Source organism: Morchella sextelata (genome assembly GCF_020137385.1).
Source record: "Morchella sextelata strain SCLS chromosome Unknown scls_39, whole genome shotgun sequence".
Lineage (NCBI taxonomy): Eukaryota > Fungi > Ascomycota > Pezizomycetes > Pezizales > Morchellaceae > Morchella > Morchella sextelata.
In genome coordinates, this window is record NW_025408654.1 from 3,577 (window position 1) to 23,647 (window position 20,071).

General features: G+C 50.2%; 6 protein-coding genes across 6 annotated transcripts; 4 read left to right on the forward strand and 2 right to left on the reverse strand.

The window, feature by feature from the left end:
* Positions 1-483: 483 nt before the first annotated feature.
* Positions 484-1,808, reverse strand: H6S33_009922 (uncharacterized protein; the record flags this gene model as incomplete). The annotated part of the gene is made up of 3 exons (XM_044841360.1): positions 484-1,337; positions 1,399-1,637; positions 1,719-1,808. Coding segments are annotated over 3 exons (1,183 nt in total), but the record flags the coding sequence as incomplete, so codon positions are not given.
* A 2,016-nt stretch (positions 1,809-3,824) lies between these two features.
* Positions 3,825-5,103, forward strand: H6S33_009923 (uncharacterized protein; the record flags this gene model as incomplete). The annotated part of the gene is made up of 5 exons (XM_044841361.1): positions 3,825-3,842; positions 3,927-3,951; positions 4,025-4,225; positions 4,290-4,913; positions 4,973-5,103. 5 exons carry the CDS (start codon positions 3,825-3,827, stop codon positions 5,101-5,103), a joined length of 999 nt encoding a protein of 332 aa, XP_044687395.1.
* A 2,508-nt stretch (positions 5,104-7,611) lies between these two features.
* H6S33_009924 (uncharacterized protein) lies at positions 7,612-10,630 on the forward strand (the record flags this gene model as incomplete). Its single annotated transcript, XM_044841362.1, has 11 exons — positions 7,612-7,803; positions 7,865-7,982; positions 8,096-8,103; positions 8,174-8,253; positions 8,310-8,349; positions 8,405-8,427; positions 8,493-8,943; positions 8,997-9,285; positions 9,341-9,881; positions 9,949-10,094; positions 10,155-10,630. The coding sequence occupies 11 exons, from the start codon at positions 7,612-7,614 to the stop codon at positions 10,628-10,630; spliced, it is 2,364 nt and encodes a 787-aa protein (XP_044687396.1).
* Positions 10,631-11,137: 507 nt separating this feature from the next.
* Positions 11,138-11,939, forward strand: H6S33_009925 (uncharacterized protein; the record flags this gene model as incomplete). The annotated part of the gene is made up of 2 exons (XM_044841363.1): positions 11,138-11,549; positions 11,626-11,939. 2 exons carry the CDS (start codon positions 11,138-11,140, stop codon positions 11,937-11,939), a joined length of 726 nt encoding a protein of 241 aa, XP_044687397.1.
* A 912-nt stretch (positions 11,940-12,851) lies between these two features.
* On the reverse strand, positions 12,852-13,386 carry H6S33_009926 (uncharacterized protein; the record flags this gene model as incomplete). Its single annotated transcript, XM_044841364.1, has 3 exons — positions 12,852-13,146; positions 13,210-13,299; positions 13,370-13,386. The coding sequence occupies 3 exons, from the start codon at positions 13,384-13,386 to the stop codon at positions 12,852-12,854; spliced, it is 402 nt and encodes a 133-aa protein (XP_044687398.1).
* Positions 13,387-14,608: 1,222 nt separating this feature from the next.
* H6S33_009927 (uncharacterized protein) lies at positions 14,609-19,350 on the forward strand (the record flags this gene model as incomplete). The annotated part of the gene is made up of 6 exons (XM_044841365.1): positions 14,609-15,049; positions 15,125-15,346; positions 15,401-18,041; positions 18,092-18,867; positions 18,932-19,123; positions 19,186-19,350. The coding sequence occupies 6 exons, from the start codon at positions 14,609-14,611 to the stop codon at positions 19,348-19,350; spliced, it is 4,437 nt and encodes a 1,478-aa protein (XP_044687399.1).
* Between the last annotated feature and the right edge of the window lie 721 nt (positions 19,351-20,071).

Sequence of the window (20,071 nt, forward strand, 5' to 3'; positions counted from 1 at the left end):
CCAAACGGCCAATCATTTCCCCAAACCCCTCCACACAAGTGTCGCGACACCCACCATTCCCGTCCCACCAACGACATAGGCAGTTTCTCGTCCTGCCCACCAGTAGAGGGTACCTGCATGCCCAACAACTTAGCTCCAAATCCCAAGTTTCACTATCTCACCCAGCTCCTCCGAGTAGTTTTTTTTTTTTTTTTCTAGCCTTTCTTTTCAAAACGGCGGCGTGGAGAGGGGATAAAAATAGAAGAAAGAAAAAAAAAGACTTACAGAAAAGTAGCGGTCCAGTAGCTCGTCCAATCTGGCCTAAAATTTTTAGTTGCATCTCGTTAGCCCTCTAGAAATGATCTGCGGGTCCCCGAGTTTCAACTCCGCCGGGACTAGCTAGCTAGCCTAGCCCAGCCGCGAGGAAACGAAACAACGGCACCGCCGACAGTGGATGGCAATCATTGCCAGGCGGATGCTTTGTGGGGTGTTGGATATACGTACCAGCAGACCTGAACCCGCCCAACACTCTTCCTCTCTCCTGCTCGCCAATCTTCAAGCTAACCAACGCGGTCAAGCCAGTCACAACACTTGCGCTCGTTACTGCCAGGAATGCGGCCGCTACATATAGCTCCCTCTGGCTATTCACACGGCTCAGCAGGAAGAAACTGATCGCCGCACTCGCCAACCCAGTCTTCACAACCAGCGCCGGCTTCGCGCGGCGCACAAACGAGCCCTGCAGGACCGATGCCAGCAGCCCAATGAAGCCCAACAGCTTCCCCGAGTCTGTGGAGGTGTAGTTAAACAAGTCAAAAGTCATAAACGGCAGCGAGAACTCCATCCCACTAAAGATGAGCAGAAAGAGGAGATGCGTCGCATTCAAGAGCGTGATCCCCGACGCATCACTCCTCGCCTTATCCGCCGCCGTCCTCTCCTCCGCCACCGTCTTCTTCTTCTCCTCCTTCTCCGCCGCCTCCCGCAACGGCCGCGTCTCCGGCAGCTTCCAGTACAGGAACGCCGTCTCCACCACCAACAATGCCAGCGAGAACAGCGCCGCAGTCACGAACGGGTTCTTCTCAGAGATCTTGAGCGTCAGTGTCTTGCTCGCCAGATACGCCCCCATCATGGGCCCAAACGTGAATGCGATGCTGAATGCGACGCCGACAAGCGCGAGGGTAGCGCCACGGGTCTCGGCGGTCGAGACGTCGGTTGCGATTGCGATTGCGAGCTGGACGTTGCCCTCCGAGAGGCCGCCGACGATGCGGGAGGCGAGGAAGGTGGGGAAGTCGGTGGCGACGACCCAGAGGAGGACGGAGAGGATGTTGCCAATCATGGAGTAGAGGAGAGCTGTTCGGCGCCTTTGGGGGGGCTGTTAATGGCCGCGGTTACAATTGCGGTGAGGAGCTATATTAGACATACCCATAGCGGTCACTCAGGGAGCCAATGATTGGGCTGGACACAGCCTGGAGGAACGAGAATAGAGAGCCCAGAGCTCCACCGAGGAGAACAACGTCGAAGCGCGAAGAGATTGGGCGGTGGAAGGACGCCTTGAAGGCGTTGAGGGTGTTGAAGATCGATTCTAGGACGACATTGTTGGGCTGGGCCTTGTAGAAATCCAGTAGGCGCGGGAATAGCGGGAGGATGAGGGTGAATGATAGCTATTAGAGCTGTTGTTAACACTGGGTTCATTCGTATATTGCCAGGGCTCGGCAGCTATATATGCGATGTACGGGACCTACCAAGTCGAACAGTAGAGATATGAACAGCACTTTGAGGATGCTCTTTGCATACGCAGGAGACCTGGCAGCTGTCGGCGCAGGCTGTGCCATGGCTAATAAAAACTTTAAAGGGGGAAACAGTGGAGAGAGAGCTAAACAATGTCCCCAACGAAAGAATCTCACGATACCAGACCAGCTGCTGTCAGTAAGGAAGGCACTGACTGATGTTTAAGTATGTATCTGCGTGAGGTGTTTGAGAGGCCAGGTATGCAGTGTTGCAGAAGGGCTGATCCGAGAAGGGCGAAATGTCTAGAAGCCCGATCGAGCTTACCTAGCTACATGTAGTTCTTACTGTTGTTCTTCCTTACCTTACTCTGCTTGGCCCAGCTGCTGCTGGTCGTGCACGCAATATGGAACAGTCCCGCCGCGCCGACGACACACCACACCACATGTCGCCCAACGCCCCCCCCGTCCATGGAGCACTTTGAGCCGCAGTGGCTGACTGGTCCCTAGAAAAAGGCCGCTCGGCAACTGATCCGACGCCGGCGCCTGCTAATCTAATCATCGACATCCAGATCCTGGATTACTAAGGCTCGTTGTCTTCTGCTTGGCACGCGTTAAAGAAGCTTGTTTCACCTCCGTTTCGAGATTCCGTCTTTGTGGCTCCAGCTATTATGGTAGGCAAAAGTTTGCACTCCTCGCCCGTCTGGCTCTTTTTCTCTTGTTAAAGATGGAGAACTTAACTCAAGAGGATGAAATCCTCTCTACTTGTATGCACATGTAACTACAATACATGTAGGTATCGGGTGTCTTTGCTGGGAGCGTTGGGTGGGTGCCAGGAGGTTGGGGGGGGGAGGGAACGGGTGTGTGTGTATATAAAGGGCGCGGCCCGCCCACTTTTATCGCAGACAAGTCTTCGCTCCGACCGTGAAAAGGGTGAGTACTTACAAGTGTGCAGGGGTTGTGTGCTGAAAAGTTGGCGTATACACCAGCTTGCAGGGTCGTATGCATTTTTAGACAAAGTGCACATCAATTGAAAGTCCCACCGACAGACTATTTCAGCTTCTAGGAGAATAGATATTACGTATCTACGGTATTGTACGTCATACTAGCTGCAAAGCCTTTGGTAGATGTCAGAATATACACCGGAGCTTATTCAACTCAAGACACACAAAGTGAAAAGCTGCTGGAGATAGAATTATCCCTAACCCTAGTCCTAGTCCCGAGTCAGACTCTGTGAGCAGGGCAACATTCATCCCCTAACCCTGGTCTCGAGTCAGATCATGATCAGTTACATGTAGTTGACATTGATCTTCTGAGCTTTAAGTCTGTGTAAGCATTCCAAACGCAGGCACAATGTGCACGCTGTAGACTACCAAATTATGGGTCTTTAATAATATAACTAAGCCGAAGACCCGTTTTCCATTACCGATTTCTCCAATGGTTTCTGTTTGCATAGAGCCCTTCCCTATGCCTGTCCTGTGTGTTGTTGGAAACCCCGGTTTTTGATGTGCGGTCCAATCTGGACAGATGCAGTGAGTACATGTATGTATGTACTTTGGGGCCTTTTGAGTAATCCAGACCACTGCACTCTGCTCTAGACTGCATGTACTTTAGAGTAGCCCTCAGCTTGATCAATTGAGAGAGGGTCAAAGTCATGTACCTCCACAGACGAGCGTCGTTGTTGCAGAGAGAGCCTCCGACGCAGAGCTCAGCTATCCCCAAAGCTCCTCGTGCAGATGCACACACAAACCCCACACAGCAACGTCTCCTCCCCGCAACCTCGGCTGTCCCGCCCCGGCCTAGCGCAACTCGGCGCTCAACACGATCACAAGCTACAGAAAGACGACGGACAGCAGCACGCACAGGCAGCACAGGCAGCACAGGCACGGGGAAGTGTAGGATCGCAGCCCACAGCATCCAGCCCACAGCATCCACGCCCGAAGAACCGAGCATCTCTCTCTTTCTCTCTCTCTCTCTCTCTCTTTATTACATGTACGGTGTGCTGGCGTCCCTCTCCGCCTCAGGTCCTACATAACACTTCCACTACCTCCACCACCGTCCTGTAGTAGCTCGTACTGCTGCTCTCGTTATTGTGCTGCTTTTTGATACACAGTGTAGTCCGCAATGTCCACAAACGATAATGTATGCACCCCCACCCGCTGTCAAACTACTAGGCCCCCCCCTCCCCCGCAAAACGCATGCTGACATGCCTCTCTTTCTCTCTAGGTTCTTCACGCCGTCGCAGGCGCTGGTACATCCCCCTCCTCTGCCCAGCCTCTCTAGCTCTCTCCCACTACAATGCCAGAATACTGACGGCCAAACAGGTGGTGGAGTCCTCTCCATGGTCCTCACCTACCCACTAATCACCCTCTCCACCCGCTCCCAAGTCGAGTCCAAGCGCGCCCAGTCCTCCGTCCCCGACGCCGTCCGCCGCATCATCCAGCGCGAAGGCATCTCGGGCCTCTATGCCGGCCTCGACAGCGCCGTCTTCGGCATCTCCGTCACAAACTTTGTCTACTACTACTGTCTTTCCCCCTCCCCCCCCCCCCCCCATTTCCTCTCCTCCCCCCACCCACTAACAATCCACAGGGTACGAATGGTCACGCTCGGCCTTCGAGAAGGCCGCGCTAGCGTCTAAATCCCCCCGCCGCAACAAGCTCTCCACCCTCGAATCCATGATGGCCGGCGCGCTCGCCGGCTCCGCCACCGTCCTCCTCACAAACCCCATCTGGGTCGTCAACACGCGCATGACGGCACGCAAGCGCTCCCCCAGCACCGGCTCCACCAGCAGCACCGTCTCCACCACCAGCACCCTCCCCACGCTCCAAGACCCGACGGGCGCCGTGAGCGCGCCCGCAAAGGCGCCGAGCACGCTCGGCACAATCAAGGACCTGTACAGCGAGGGCGGCATCCGCGCCTTCTTCAAGGGCGTGCTGCCGGCGCTGGTGCTCGTCATGAACCCCATCCTGCAGTACACCATCTACGAGCAGCTCAAGAACGTGCTTGAGCGGCGGCGCAAGCGGAGCGTGACGCCGCAGGACGCGTTTGTGCTGGGGGCGCTCGGGAAGCTGGTGGCGACGGCGCTGACGTATCCGTATATCACGGTTAAGAGCAGGATGCATGTTGCGGCGAAGGGCGAGAAGAAGGCGGGGGGGCTGTTGGGCGGGATTAGGAGCATTGTGAAGGAGGAGGGGTGGACGGGGTTGTATAATGGTGAGTCTTTCCTGGGAGGGGTGGTTGGGGGGATGTGCTGACTGACTGTGGTGGTGTAGGGATTGGGCCGAAGTTGGTGCAGAGCGTGCTCACGGCGGCGTTTTTGTTCGCGTTTAAGGATGCGCTGTTTATGGCCACCCAGACCGCGCTGGCAAACAGGCGGGCACAGCTTAAGCTCAAGGCCAAATAGAGCCCGACCGGAGGTTCCCAGATAGACACCTCCCTCTCCCCTTATGGTGATAAAGGGCAAGGGCAAGGGCAAGGGTAAGCACCAACAACACCATCAGCGGTGTCTATCGAGTGAGAATGCATGACCCGAGCAAACAAAGGGGGCCAAAAAAGTGATTTGTAACAGTATTTATGTCTTCCCGCAATTGGCTTATTTTTTTGTATTTTCTCATTGGCGATCTCTCGGCGCGATATATAGCTAGAATCTTTTTGTTTTTTAGGTTATATATATCTTGATGCATATCATATATGGGTGTCGATATAGCAAAACCGTCCGCACAGCTAGCCAAATCCTTATTCTGAACTAGAACCACACAACGGATAAACTCCAAATCTTCCTAAAGCTCAGAGAACCCTTGGTGAGGGCCAAGAATTGATTTTTCAATCATTTGTCCCCATCAATTAGAGGCTGTACAGTGCGGTAGCGAACTTGTGATGCCTCATTGCGTTGCTACACAGGTGCTACCTTTTGCTAGATCCATACCCATATACACTTGTGGTGTTTTGGTAGTTACTATACTCTAGTTTCGTATCATAACTATTGGTTTATCTTCTATCCGGGAAAATAACAAACATACAGTAGGTATCTCTGGATCTGGGGCAGCGTGTTTCAATGCGCCTCTCCCGTTTACTCCACTTTGGTGATCGTCGTGGGGAGGCCAGGCCGCTACCGCTACTGCCAGAGACCGGGGGGAACCGAGGTCCGAGACTGCACCTCCACAAACTTATAAACCGAGTCTTAATGCCTTTGCCGGCTTGATGCAGTAGCCGCACGTGTTCCAAATAATGTCCTTTACTGGAGCGGAACATCGGATTTGTAGATACATAATTATTGCAATTGAGCTCCCTATTCCGGATGGATAAACCTCGTCAGTGATGGCCCTGCTGGGGTGTTGCATGTAGAGTGACGAATCGGATTGGTTAGAGCAGTGCGGAGTGGTTGTTGCCCGGTGTGGAGCATGGGGGATCACTCGGGATGTGGTATCACCCCGGCAGCTATAGAGGGTTAGCAATTATGAGGTAGAATTGAGGTGTTGAGAGTAAGCGTGGGGTCGTATTCGGAGGAGGTCTTTGAGGCACTCTGGGGAATTCGTAGGATGAAAGAGGATTCACAGACACCGGAGGTAGGGGGAGGGGCCTATCAACGTGCGTGTAGAGTACAGTGACAGAAGACTACCGCGGTCTTTGGCAATGCCGTACCATTGCGGTAACACTACCGTATACTTCGTCAAGATACGGAGATAAAGCGGCATATTCTCACAATGCCGTACTGATGCGGTATCAGTTTTTACCCCCATTTCTGATACTGTAGAGTATGTAGATACATGTAGGGACCATTGGCGGGATGCAGTATCTAGAGGGGGCTTTCCGGGTTAGGGCTGAGATTGGAATAAGACTACGGAAGATCTGCATCGATAGCGATAATGGTTTATCTACTAGTGGGCTCGTACCTAGAGCAGCAAGCTGCTAGCCGTATTCTCATGCAAGCGAAATGGCATAGATTACGGGACTTGCGATAATGGGAGCGAACGGGAGAGCGTTGACGGGAGTAAGAGCGAATGGATATGAGCTTAGCCTTTGTTATCTAGAACTTCTCCAATGCTTTCAATTAGGCCTATTGGTTGTGGTTTCACTAGCTGGGGAAGATATCATGCAACGGTTTCTCGTGTTTACAGCTGGTACTCGATAGCGGGTTCAAATTTCGACTGATCATAGCCTCAAGCTCAAGTAACTTAAGGAGCATTGTTAAAAGTGCGCGATAGTAAGGTTTCGAGCCTAAACAGCACTGCGGTGATCTATGACGTATGGTTTCGAATTTTTGAAGGTATCAAAGGAACACGGAGAGGCGGTTTCCCCACTCCAATGCCTAAGCTTTAAATCAATATAAACAGCTTTGCAGATGTTTAAAATCGTACCGGGTTATGATAATGAGGTGTCTTATGTAGAGCACCTGCGTTATGAAAGGTTACACTCGTCCGATGTGTGTGTTGATTATGCAAGACCACACAGCCTGGCGTCTTTCATGTGCAGCTAGCAATCTGGCAGACTGTTTCGAAACCTTCGATACCTGGCCAACAAGCTGCACTGCGCTTAGCAAAGCCCTGAAGTAGAGTTAAAAAAAAAAAATTCAGCCTCACATTTTCTTCTAGAACCATCACGTCTTCTCTGCCTTCGCATTGCTTCTGCTCCCCTGTCAAAAAATAAAGCTTCATACTTCATCTCGTTTGACAAAGTCCATATTAAACCTCCGCCCCCCTCCCAAACCACCCCTGACCACATCTCTGGCGGGGTATTTTCCTACTGGGATCTCGCTACCAGACACGCTAAAAGTGCGGGCAGGAAGGAGCTTATCCTTTCCTTATCGCCACCACCACCCACGCAACTTGAACATCCTTTTTTGAATTTTTCCTTTTGTATTTTCTTAACAACCTCATCTATTTCCACCCCCCATCCATTTGGGTCCCCCAAAATGGCGTCAACAGGCAAAACAAAGGCCGTAGCTCTCCCAACCCCCATTTCGAGCGCTAATGGCCAAGGAGGAGCTGGAGCAAAGGGTGCAGCAGCAGCAGCAGCGGCGGCAGTGGATCAGCATTCGTCACCGGTCGACAAGGATAGATTTGTGCTCAAGTTGAACCAGCTCGCGGAGAGTCGTAGTCCCTATGTAACTTTTGAACCCCTTCACGCGTCTAGCTTTGCCTAATGCAAGAAGCTAATGGGAGTAGGTCCGTGGTCATGCGAACAATCCGGTTCACTGGCAGCTATGGACAGAAGAAACGCTGGCCCTCGCGAAAAAACACAACAGAATTGTGTTTGTCAGTATTGGGTATGCAGCTTGTCACTGTGAGTATCAGATACGGAAGAGCAACAAAAAGCCATACGACCAGAAAGAAAGCATGGTTCCAAGAAGAAAGAAGAGACAAGCTGACAAGAAATGAACACTTTACAAACATCAGGGTGCCATGTAAGCAAAAGCCATTATAATAAATCAAATAATTTTTTTTAGAACCTATAAAGTAACCTTTCTGAACTAGGTTATGGAACGTGAAAGCTTCGAGAACGAAGAGGTCGCCCGTGTCCTTAACGAGCATTTTATCCCGATTAAGATTGACCGGTAAAAGCTCATTGTTCCAAAAATGAATGGTGAATAATATCTGACCGAATATGCAGAGAAGAGAGACCAGATATTGATCGTATCTACATGAACTTTGTATGTGACATTCCGGTCATAGAAGTTACAGGATTGCTGCTAACTTTGGAAACAGGTACAAGCTACCACAGGCTCTGGGTTAGTATTATATCTTTTTGTGCCTGAGTATATACTCCTAGCGTACGATACTAATTTCTTTGTAGCGGGTGGCCACTCAATGTCTTTCTCACCCCAGATCTACAGCCCGTCTTCGGCGGAACATACTGGCCAGGTCCACACGCTGGGGGCGCAGTAAAGGAACAAATTGGCTTCCTAGAGGTGCTGGAGAAAATCGTGAAGGTTTGGAAAGAACAGCAGCAGAAGTGCCTAATGTCTGCAAGTGACATCATGAAGCAATTGAAAGACTTCACAGACGAAGGTCTGAAAGGTGGCGAGGGCGAGGGTCTTGAATTGGACTTGCTGGAAGAGTCTTATCAACACTTTATGGCCCGCTATGACCCAGTAAATGGCGGGTTCGGGAGCGCTCCCAAGTTCCCTACACCCGTCAACCTAGCATTTCTTCTACGACTGGGTACATTCCCAGCTACAGTGCAAGACATCGTTGGTGAAATGGAGTGTCGCAATGCAAAGTCGATGGTGATAGCAACTCTTGAGGTTTGTTTTACGTCCTACTATGATTGGCAAGTATATATATTGACACTGTAAAGAAAATGGCGAGCGGGGGTATCCACGATCATATCGGTCATGGGTTCTCCAGATATTCTGTGACTGAGAATTGGAGTTTGCCCCACTTTGAGAAGATGCTTTATGATCAAGCACAGCTTCTGAGTATTTATCTTGATGCCTGGTTGGTAACTAGTTCTGAAAAGCTACTTGATGCTGCCAAGGATATTACGGATTACATCTGTTTAGACGCCTTGAAGAATCCCGGGGGAGGCTTCTTCTCTTCGGAGGATGCGGACTCCCTTTATAGAAAATCAGATACAGAGAAGAGAGGTTAGCATTTCCCCTCGAGAAGTAACCTACGCAAGTTTCTAATAGCTGGGGTTAGAGGGAGCATTCTACGTCTGGACAAGGAAAGAGTTCGATATGATCCTGGGAGAGCAAGAGGCTTCCATATGCGCCAAGTACTGGAACGTCCATCGTGATGGAAACGTTGACCCTGAGCAAGATCCACATGATGAGTTCATTGCCCAAAACGTTTTGTCCGTTGTTTCGAACGTGGAAAGGCTCAGTCAGATGTACGGGATGGGTCCTGAGAAGATAACTGGTATAATTAGTACCTCCCGCAAGAGGCTATTGGAACACCGTTTGAAAGAAAGGCCAAGACCTAATCTAGATGACAAGATCATCACAAGCTGGAACGGACTGACAATTGTTGGCCTTGCCAAGGCGGCTGCTACTTTGGCTGAAGTCGACCCGGCACGGGCTAAGACTTGTCTTAAGAATGCTGAAGAGACAGTTGCATTCATCAGGAAAAACCTCTATGATGAGAAGACTGGGATCCTGAAAAGAGTTTACAGAGAAGGCCCGGGAGAAACACCAGGATTCGCGGATGATTATGCGTTTTTGATTTCCGGATTGTTGCATATGTACGTGCCAGAGCGCCTTTTGATGGTTTATGTGTGGAACACTTTCCTAACGCTTTTTCTGGGTTAGGTACGAGACAACCTTCGATGTAAGCTATCTGCAGTGGGCAGATAGGCTACAAAAGAAGCAGATTGAGCTTTTCTGGGACCCTGAAAATGGCGGATTTTTCTCCACTAGCGAGAATGCATCAGATCTAATTCTGAGACTTAAAGATGGTATTAAACCCCAAGATTCTATCATGCAGAAACCATTCTAACCTCGGAATTTTTTTAAAGGTCTTGATTCCCAAGAGCCATCCACCAACGGTGTCTCTGCGAACAACCTTTTCCGCCTAGCTACGATCCTTGGAGATTCAAGTCTTGAAGAGCTCGCCCAGAAGACATGTTCTGCATTCTCGCCGGAGCTCTTACAGCATCCGTTCCTGTTCTCATCATTGATGCCATCGATAGTGGCTTCAAATCTAGGCATGCGTTCCGTTGTACTTGCTGGTAACCCAGAAGATCCAACACTTGCAGCGCACCTGAAGCATTTGCGAAAGAAGCTGTTGACGAACACGACAATCGTACAGCTTGATCCCGCAAAGAAGGATTCGCTAGATTGGTTACTCAAGAGGAACTCTCTGCATGATGCGCTTTTGAAGAAAGCTACCAGAAAAGGCGGAAAACCTGTAGTCCAGGTCTGTGAGGGTACAAAATGCTTGGACGCATTCGAGATGAGCGATATTGAGAGTGTTCTTGAGGAACTGGGCTGAGCTTTTGGGTTATAAATGATTTGAATATTTCTGGGGGGTTCTTGTAATGGGCAGCCGTTTAGTTATATAGTTTATCAACGTTTTCCCGTCTCTTTTTTCTGTGTGAAGTACATGTACCTATTACATGTTGTAGGCAGTGCGAGTGATAACCACAGCATGCGTATCCAAACAAAACCTGTGGCGCAAACCGTCGCACAAGAGGCGACAGGCACCGACTACCGGCCCCGGATTAACGATTCTCCGGCGGGCTGGAAAAGCGCCGATTGATGATGACAATTTGACTGATTAGTAAAGCGACACATGGTGCTGCAGCGAAGGCCGAAGAAGGCGAGGCTTAGATAGAAAGCTCTCTCAAAACCTCTGACTGGGGCGAAGTCAGAATATAATATCCTTCTTTACCTGCACCTCCTCCATCCCCAGCTCGCACCCATTCAACCAGCACCCTCCCCTCATCTAAATCAACACCTACAACACCACAGTCAGTCCAGTTCACCAGTGACCACAAACATGTCCGGCCCCATCAAGCCCGCCAAACCCACGCCCTTCCGCGACTGGAAGAAAGCCACCGAATCCGCGCTCTACAGCTTCGCCAACCTGCGCACGCTGCAGCACCTGCCGCACCACGAGACGTCGCTCAAGTTCCTCGAGCGGCTGCGCGACGACCCGGGCGTCAAGCACGTCATGCGCAAGCACAAGTACTCTGTGGGCTTGCTGCTCGAGATGGAGCCCGCGGGGAACACCACGCACGAGGGGAAGACGCTGGGGCTGAATAGGAATAAGGGGGAGGTTATTGAGGTCAGGCTGCGCACGGACTGGTATGATGGGTGGAGGGACTATAAGACGGTGAGGAAGACGCTCATGCATGAGTTGGCGCATATCGAATTCTCGGAGCATGATAGGGATTTTTGGAATTTGACGAGTGAGTACCTACATTAGTGCCCTTTTCGTTGTTTTTGATGTGGATGCGATGGCTGACGGTTATGCTTGTGGTGTAGATCTGCTGGAGAAGGAGTGTATAGAGGCCGACTGGACGGTGGGTGGGCGGGCGCTCACGAACGAGGTGTTCTATAACCCGCCAGAGCAGGAGAAGCAGGATGAGGCGGGGTGGAAGGGCGGGTCGTTTAAGCTTGGTGGCGGGGGGACCACGAAGAGCTCGACGACGGGTGCTGAGAAGCCGGTCGGGCAGGAGTTGAGTAGGAGGGAGATAATGGCGAGGGCGGCGGAGGAGAGGATGAAGAAACTGACTGTGGCGGCGGCGGCGGCGACAGCTTCGAGCTCCGCCTCCGGCTCTTCCTCTTCTGCTAAGTAGTCAGGGACTGGGCCTTTTTTTTTTCTTTCCCTTTTCTCTTTTCCAATATCGTTTTTATCTTCTTTTTATAATGGGTTTGGGAGGCTTGGTGTATTATATTTGGTTGTTTGCTTTTCGGCGAGGGGCTCCCCTCGAGGGGGGCTCGGTTTGGTTGATACCTATCATTGACCTCTATCCTAGTGATGTGGTCGGTATTTTTTTTATGAGAATTCATGCATATGCAGATTTTATGGATTTGAGCAGGCGCTTAACCTTGCTGTTTTTTGTTAGAAGCTTAAGAATAAAATTTCCTCATCATAAAATCATATAGCTGGAGTGATATTAGGTGATGCAGATGCAGATATCAATCATCTAGTTTACCTTTTGACCTATATTGGGACTTTATATTATGTGAGGGAAGATAGGTTTAAGGGAGGCGTTTGAAGATAGTCCGAGGTTTGCTAGATATGCACTATGTAGCTGCATCGAAGCTGTCGATTGCTGGAATCCCGAGAATCATGAGAAATCACCATGCATGCATGTCTTGGCCACCACACAGGACACCATTTACAGAAGCCTGATTTCTGTCCAAACTATTATTACATACGGATATATGCCCAAGTAACAAACACAGAAAAAAAGAAGAAAAACACATGACTGTGACTGGATAAATTCATTAAAGCTAACTAACATGCTGATTTTTTTGCAGTGAGGGTAAAAATGATAAAACTATGGAGAGAGAGAAAAAAGAACTCAGACACAAAAGACCCAAGCAGTCGGAAAGGACACACTCGTCTGTCCGTACAAAAAGCCAATCCCATTGACGCCGTTATGTACTCTTTCCCCCCAACCATGACCGACCCAAAAGAATGCCCATTCCTGTCCATCCCATTTTAAAGAGCGACCGACCCATCGACGAAAAAAAAAAAGCACTCACAACCGGATGTTGACATCCACGCAGGGCAGCCTCCATTCCCTCCTGCCCACAGCGGTCCTCAGCCAGTCGAGCCCGATGCCGGTCCATACCTGGCCAGCACTGGCCCCGGCCTGGATGGCAGCGCCGCCGCTGCTGCCAACGGCTCCTGCGGCGGCGTTCATGACGGTGCCGGCGGCGGTGGAGAGGAAACGGGGTTCGAACCAGTGGCCGTTGTTGGAGTCGAGGAAGCAGCGGTCAGACCAGTAGCACGAGGAGGAGAAGAGGGTGAGCATTATTAGGGAGCAGTAGACACTGTGGTGGGTGGGTGGAGTTAGTTTGTGGGCCTTGGGGGATAGGGATAAGGGGGGAACCTACCATGGTCGGTGGAAGAGGTATGTCGAGATCAGGAATAGGACGATGAATGCCGGGGAGGCAGAGGTGGGAATAAAAAGGAGGGGTAGCCAGCTGCAGAGGGATGAATACACATGATTTAGCAAATATCTCGGGGGGGACAAAGGGAAGCCTTAGAACTCACCTGCGTAGACAGAACATGGCGGCGAGTGCGGTAGAACGTTTGTAGTGGGCTGATGGAAAGTCTGCAAGCTGTCTTTGCACGAGATGCCGAGGGCGGGCTCAGTCAAGAGCTTCTGAGTTTAGGACCGACGGTGTATAGTATATGCGACCAGTCTAAGTGTTGTTACAGGATCTGCAGTCGAGGGCTGTTGGGTGGGATCGTGAGTCTATCGTGTAAGGGCAACGAAAGGCAGGGGAGTTGCCGGAACTAGGGACTCGATCGAAGACGACACAGAAGAGAAGAGCGATAAACGACTGCCGAGGCCTCCTGTGATAGGCCTGTCTGGTCGACTGTTTCTATGGAAGAGCGTTCACTAGCTGGCGAGTCACCAGTCGAGGTGGAGGGGTTGATATGTATGTAGGATGTGGGAGAGATCTAGAGGCTGGCTCTCTTCCAAAAGATTTTTGGTGTTTGATCTGGGCAGTTTCGCGCTTAACCATGAATTATCTACCGTTGGAAAGCTCAGTAACCAGCTTGACTTTAAAATGAGCATGCGCAGACTCAATAATAATAACAAGGTCTTTGTGTTATTTAGGCAGTGCCACCCATGCTTTCTCCCATGTACTCTAGAGACATAGGTGCTGCGGTACATGTATCCAGAGCTGCTACCTAGACTCAGATTGATAATAATGCGTGCCTACAAGGTTTACTTTTCCGATTGATATGGGGTGCTGCGGTTGGTTATTGCCACTGCGTGACACCCGGCAGTAATAGTAGAGATGTAGCAAGCATAATGTGCACACACCACACACGCAATGACTGTATGGAACCACTGCATCTGCCAAGATTTCGACAGCCAGGCCTACCATTTAACAACCACATCACGCAGCCAAAAACGTTTGCTGTAAAGTTTACCTACAGACTTGCTCCCTCGACTCCTGTCTGCCCTTCCTTCTCTTCTCCTGCTGCACAGAAGCACACCCTAGCCAGCACACCACGGCCTTCCCGCCGTTTCGTCCATTCATCACTCTCATCTCACCCACCCTCCCCATCTAACTTCATCATTCATCATCACCATCATCATTCAAATCCCCAAACATCCCCCCCCCATCACTTTTCTACGCTTGCTCATCGCTTTGGATTCTTCTCTAGCCTCTTTTTACAACTACCCCTGCAGAACCAATTTTGTTTTCGCTTTTATCGCCAAATATTCTCGGAATATTATAATAAGCAATCAGTAACTTAGCACAGAGCAATAACATGTCTTCAGAAAGTTTTGAGGGTTTGTTTGATCGTCTTCGACGTCAGTCAACCATGAGCCCTCAGCATGGCGAGGTGCCTTTGAATCAGGTCCGCCAGCAGCAACCATCACCACTACAGCAACAGCAGCAGCAGCAACAACAACAGCAATATCAGCAGCATCCGCAGCAAATCCACGGAATCTATCCACCCTCTGCTCCTTCTGTAAATTCACTTCCTCCCGCGCAGCAGTACCTTCGCCAGTCTGAGCCCGTAGGTAGTCCAGGGCCCCACCAACAACCGTCTGGGATGTCTGCCTATCAACAGCCGCAACAGCAACAGCCCCAGCGCACATATACAATATCCTCAGATAATTTGGGTAACACTCAGACACCTCCACCATTTCCGTTGCCGCCCTATGCAAACCCTATGTCTCCTCCATCTTTTGAGAGTGGAAATGCAGTAAGGCCTGCAAGTCTTCTGCAACTGTTAAAGTTTCAGGCATCTCCAACAGCGCCCGTAGCTGAAAACTTACAGGAGCCTATAACCGCATCACCGCCTCCAAGGCCATCTGTGGTGTCCCCGCCGCCGATTTCCCACCAACAGCCGTCGAATAGCCGTAACCATTCTGCATCCGACCTTATGGCGTCGTTGAGACGTTCTGCAACAGAGCCATCTCATAGTCCAAACATTCGTCAGGATCAACTTCCTCCAGAGATGCAGCACTCGCAATCTATGAGAAAGTCTACTCCAGGACCTGTAAACCCCCAAGATCTTGTTCTTCAGCTTCTTGGCCGTCCTAAACCTTCACAGGATGATATGTCAGCTCTTGCTGCAACGATGGAAGGGGGCAATGGCTCTACAGATCCCGCCATCATGAATAATCGTCCTTCACCAAGTTCTAGGTTTGCAACGACAAGGTCGCCAATCACACCAGATGGCCGCCCAATGTCTGTCCCTCCAGCTGTGCCTCCCAAGTCCCCTGAAGCCAATGTTAATTCAATGCCCTTCTCCACCCCTAACCCAAGTAAAGGCCTGTTCACTTATGTGAACCCATTTGAACAACTACATGCCACTAGTCCCCGTAATCGAACTCCAAGGGGCTCAACGCCTGTTCCAGGTGGGAGAAAGAGTGCTGCTGGCTTGAGGGAATTGAAAGCCGAGAATATCCCACTACCATCATCATCCACAAACTCGCTGGGAGAACCGTCTCCAAATGCTGCAATTGAAGCTGAGGCAGCCAAAGATGCTTCCACCTTGGACCAAGCGTTAGAAAAAGAAGAATTAATGGAGAAGATTGATGATATGTTGGATCAGCAGGCCGAGAACAGATCTGCGACACCCGCCGAGAAGCAATCTACCCCCCTTGAACATACTCTGAAATCATTGGGGCTCGAAGATCTCGTGCAATCGGCTCCCACGCAGCCTCAAGAGACACAGCCCCAAGAGACACAACCTCAAGAGGAACAGCCGACCGAGAAGGCCCCTGCCCCCAAAGGAGCGGCAGAGGAGGAGGACGATTACGAATCGGCATCTGAGACTGCGTCTGCAGACTCCCCTGTGATCGTTTATAATTTTCCCATGAAGCCTTTTTCGTCAATCACAATTATTCCTGCCGCCATTCAGCGTTTGAAGTTCCCAAGCTCCAAGATCGCGGACATTGCTCGCATGCCCAGGACCTTCGACCAGCTTGATCGCAATCTCATTGCTGCATCTCACCAGTTCATTGTATATGCAATCAGCAAAAGTAATGGCCGTGGTGGAATTCGGGTACTCAGGCAATATGATGGCAAGGATAAAGTCTTGATGAAGGACTGCCCTGATCGGACCTTCAACGTGACTATTAGCAGAGGAGATAGGGTGTTGGGAACTGGAATTTCTGGAGCGGTAGTTTGGGCTGAACTTGGTGGTGACTTTGAAGGTCTCGACTGGAACTGCATGTTTGTATTTCCCCCAAGTGAGGAACAAGGCCAGAGCAACGGCGTTTTGAAGTCACGTGCAAGAAGGACCTCAAGGCAACTGGATGTATTTGCGATTGGTAGAGGCAAAACGATCAGCATTATCCACGCCCCGACTGCGAAAGCTTACGCCAATGGAAAAAGAGGTTTTGAGGTTGCGTCTAAGAAGTATCTTGCGGATCATACACGCGTGATTGACACTGGGAAGGCATCCAAAGACTTCGCGTTCTCTGACGATGATACTGTTATCATTTCCATTGACAAAGCTGGCAAACTGAAGCTTTGGGATGCTCAGGATCTCACTAACTTCTCCGACAATGCTGCCTATAGCTCTGGGCAGAGCGTCTTCCCCCCACAGCCACCTATGGTACAAACAAATCCACTTCTATACTTTTCTGCCGTGGCCACTGGCGAAGCATACAGGGCTACTTCAGTCATGTTTTTAGATAAATTCAGGCCTTACCATAAATGTTCGGCCCTGAGATATGTCATCGTTGGGATGAAGCAAAACCACACTCTTCAACTGTGGGATCTTGCCCTAAGCCGACCTGTTCAGGAGATCAACTTTCCCCAAGAGAGCGACACCGATGCGTTGTGTTCAGTTGTCTACCATCCCGTGACCGGTATCATTGTTGTTGGAAACCCGACTAGGAATTCGATTTATTTTATTCACCTGTCGGCACCAAAGTACAATCTTCCATTCATGTCTCAAGCACAGTATGTTGCTGGACTTGCTGCCAAGGACCCTAATATTCCGAAACCGGACGCAACAGCTATTCTCAGTGGACTTAGGGAATATTCCTTCGCCTCTAAAGGACAGCTTATGAGTCTGGATATCCTTGATGCGTCTGAAGCTGACCCTCAAGGAGAGGTCCCACCATTGTTCGAACTTTATATCGCACACAGTAAAGGAATGACTACTTTGAGCGTTTTCAGGGAGGATCTTGGGTGGGACACTAAAAACAGCGTCAAAAACTCTGTTGATGCAGTTAAGGCCGGTATCTGTTCTCTTTCTGCCCTTCCGGCGCCGCCACCTCCAGAGCACAGCGAGAAGTCGACCTCTGAAAAAGATAGTAAGAGTGAGAAGGGGACCGAGCCTGAGAAGGTTGAACCTACCGAGCCTCCAGCAGCCCAGGGATTGAAGTCTGTGCCATCTGTGCCTGAAAACGTCGCTGCGGACGTGCCACTGCCAAAATCAGAGGCTGTCAGCCCTGTGTTGAGCCCTAAGGCGCCTGGCACTGCTGAGGAGAAGCCTCCTGTAATCAATGGAAGTGTAAAGAAGAAGAGAAAGGACAAGGGTAACGCGGGTGGCCCGTCTGGCGCAGCTTCGGGTGATGTCTCGAGGAATGTCTCGACATCTGTGAGGAGCCCGCCACCTGGCGAAAACGAAAACCTTGCTGTTTCATCCGCATTTTTAGATCGTGAGATCAAAAAGATCGAGAAGACAGTTTCTTCTGAATTCTCGAAGGTGATGAGTAGAGAATTGGAAACCCTCTGTAAGTTTATGACTATTGTTTTATGGGGTGGTTATGCTAATATTTCCTAGACCGCCGTTTTGATGAGGATAAGCGGGTTCAACAAGCTGCCGGTGATGCGAAGCAGGATGCTATCCTCAGGCTCCTTTCTAGCACTCTTACTGAAAACGTTGAGCAAGTGATTGGCAGAATTGTCATGAACAACATTCAAGGAACTGTTCTGCCTGCTATTGCGGATGTTACATCTCAGGCTATTGATAGAAGACTTGGAGAAAGTCTCACTAGGTCTGTGGGCAATGCCGTACCAGCTGAATTACATGCCGTGATTCCAGATGTTCTCAGAAGGACCCTTTCCCAGCCCGAGTTCCTTGCTAGGCTTGCGGAGACTATTGCAAAGCCTCTCAGCAAGGCGGTCGAGAACGAGCTGTCCCGATCCATGCAGACAGCCATCATTCCGGCATTCCAGCAAATTGCCATCGAAGGAGCCCAAAATATTATCAAGGAACAGGAACGAAAGCACCACGAGATGATCGCAAACATGGAACGCATTCATCAGCAGGATTCCCAGAAAATCGATCAGCTCATGGGGCTTGTAGACGTGGTCAAGACAATGTCGGATAATATCCAAGCCATGGCGAAATCCCAGAACGAATTTCAGGAGCAGGTTCAGAGGGCTCAGGCGGAGTATGTCCAAGCATATGAAGGAGGGACAAATGGCGAGCAAGATGTTCACGCTCATGCTAGGGTTCCTACCCCACCGCCACCACAACTTTCGCCTGAAGAGCTGGAAGCTCAAGAGATCGAAAATCTGCTTAGGAACGGAAAGTACGAGGAGGGGACAATCAAGGTAAATATATAGACCAGCCTCCAAGATTAAACCCTGAGCATAAGCTAACCAGAACCTTCTATAGTGGCTTCAATCTAAGGAGCGCCAAGCAGAACTTTTCGACGAAGTGGTTGTGAGGTACAGATATGACTTCCTACCAAATTTAAGTCAACTTGTGCTGCTGTCCGTTTCTGCCGCAGTCAGCGTAAAATTCGAAAACAAGGTCTTTGAAAGGTTGAGCTGGCTTGAAGGTGTTTTGGCTGTTCTTGACCCTATGGTAATTACTCGCCCCTGTAGCTGCACATAATTCTAGGAACTGAGGTTAATGTTATTATCCAGGACCCCGAGATCCATGAGATTTGCCACAGGATTATGGCCGTTGTCGTTCAGAGACTCGAGCAGTTGTACATGAGCACTGCGGAGCAGAACATGGCGGACCCAATCCTCCGCAGGATCCCAGCCATTGCACGCAGGGCAAGAGAGCTATCCTCCTTGGCGGCTTAGGGGTTTCCTATCTAATCCGTGTGTTTAGATAACTCCCATTCTTGCTGTGCAGGATTGAAGGCTTCGAAGGCTGTCGCTGAGTACACTAGGCGTTTAAATTTTCTTTCTTTTTTCATGAAGTGTTTTTCTTTTCTCTTTCTTATAAAAAAAAATGAGATTTCCGAAGATGATGATGAAAGAGCGTGTTGTTAATGATCTATGTCGCGGTAGAGTAGCTATGGGAAATATTGAAGGGGAGTGGGGATTTGGAGTGTCCTGGAATTTTAGTTTCTTTATTCCTATGGTATCTATAAACTTACTTTTGAGCTGGTTGTTCTCTCGCATTTTCCTCAGTCCTGTACTCTAAATGCTTCAATGTTTATGCCTGCAGTTATCCCTGGATGGATACGAAGAAACCCTTACGCCTGCCTGCATACCATACAAGTGACCTGTGCCTCAGCTCGATGTCCAAACAAACTGTTCATACACCTAGCTCAATGCCAAGCCATTCCGGAGTGTGATGTGTTGTGATTCGCGTATCCCCCGTAGACTCGCATGGATAAACAAGCCCCCTCCACGGTTTCCCTGGTGATCCTCGCTCGTGTTATCTACCCGCTTCACGTCACCCCGCTGAGCATCCCCACCTCCCCACAACAGATAGCTCTCATCTCCAGCCAGCACAAGCAGCAGCCAAGAAAGAAGAAAAGCCTAGCTATACAGACCCTGTCATTTATATGGCATC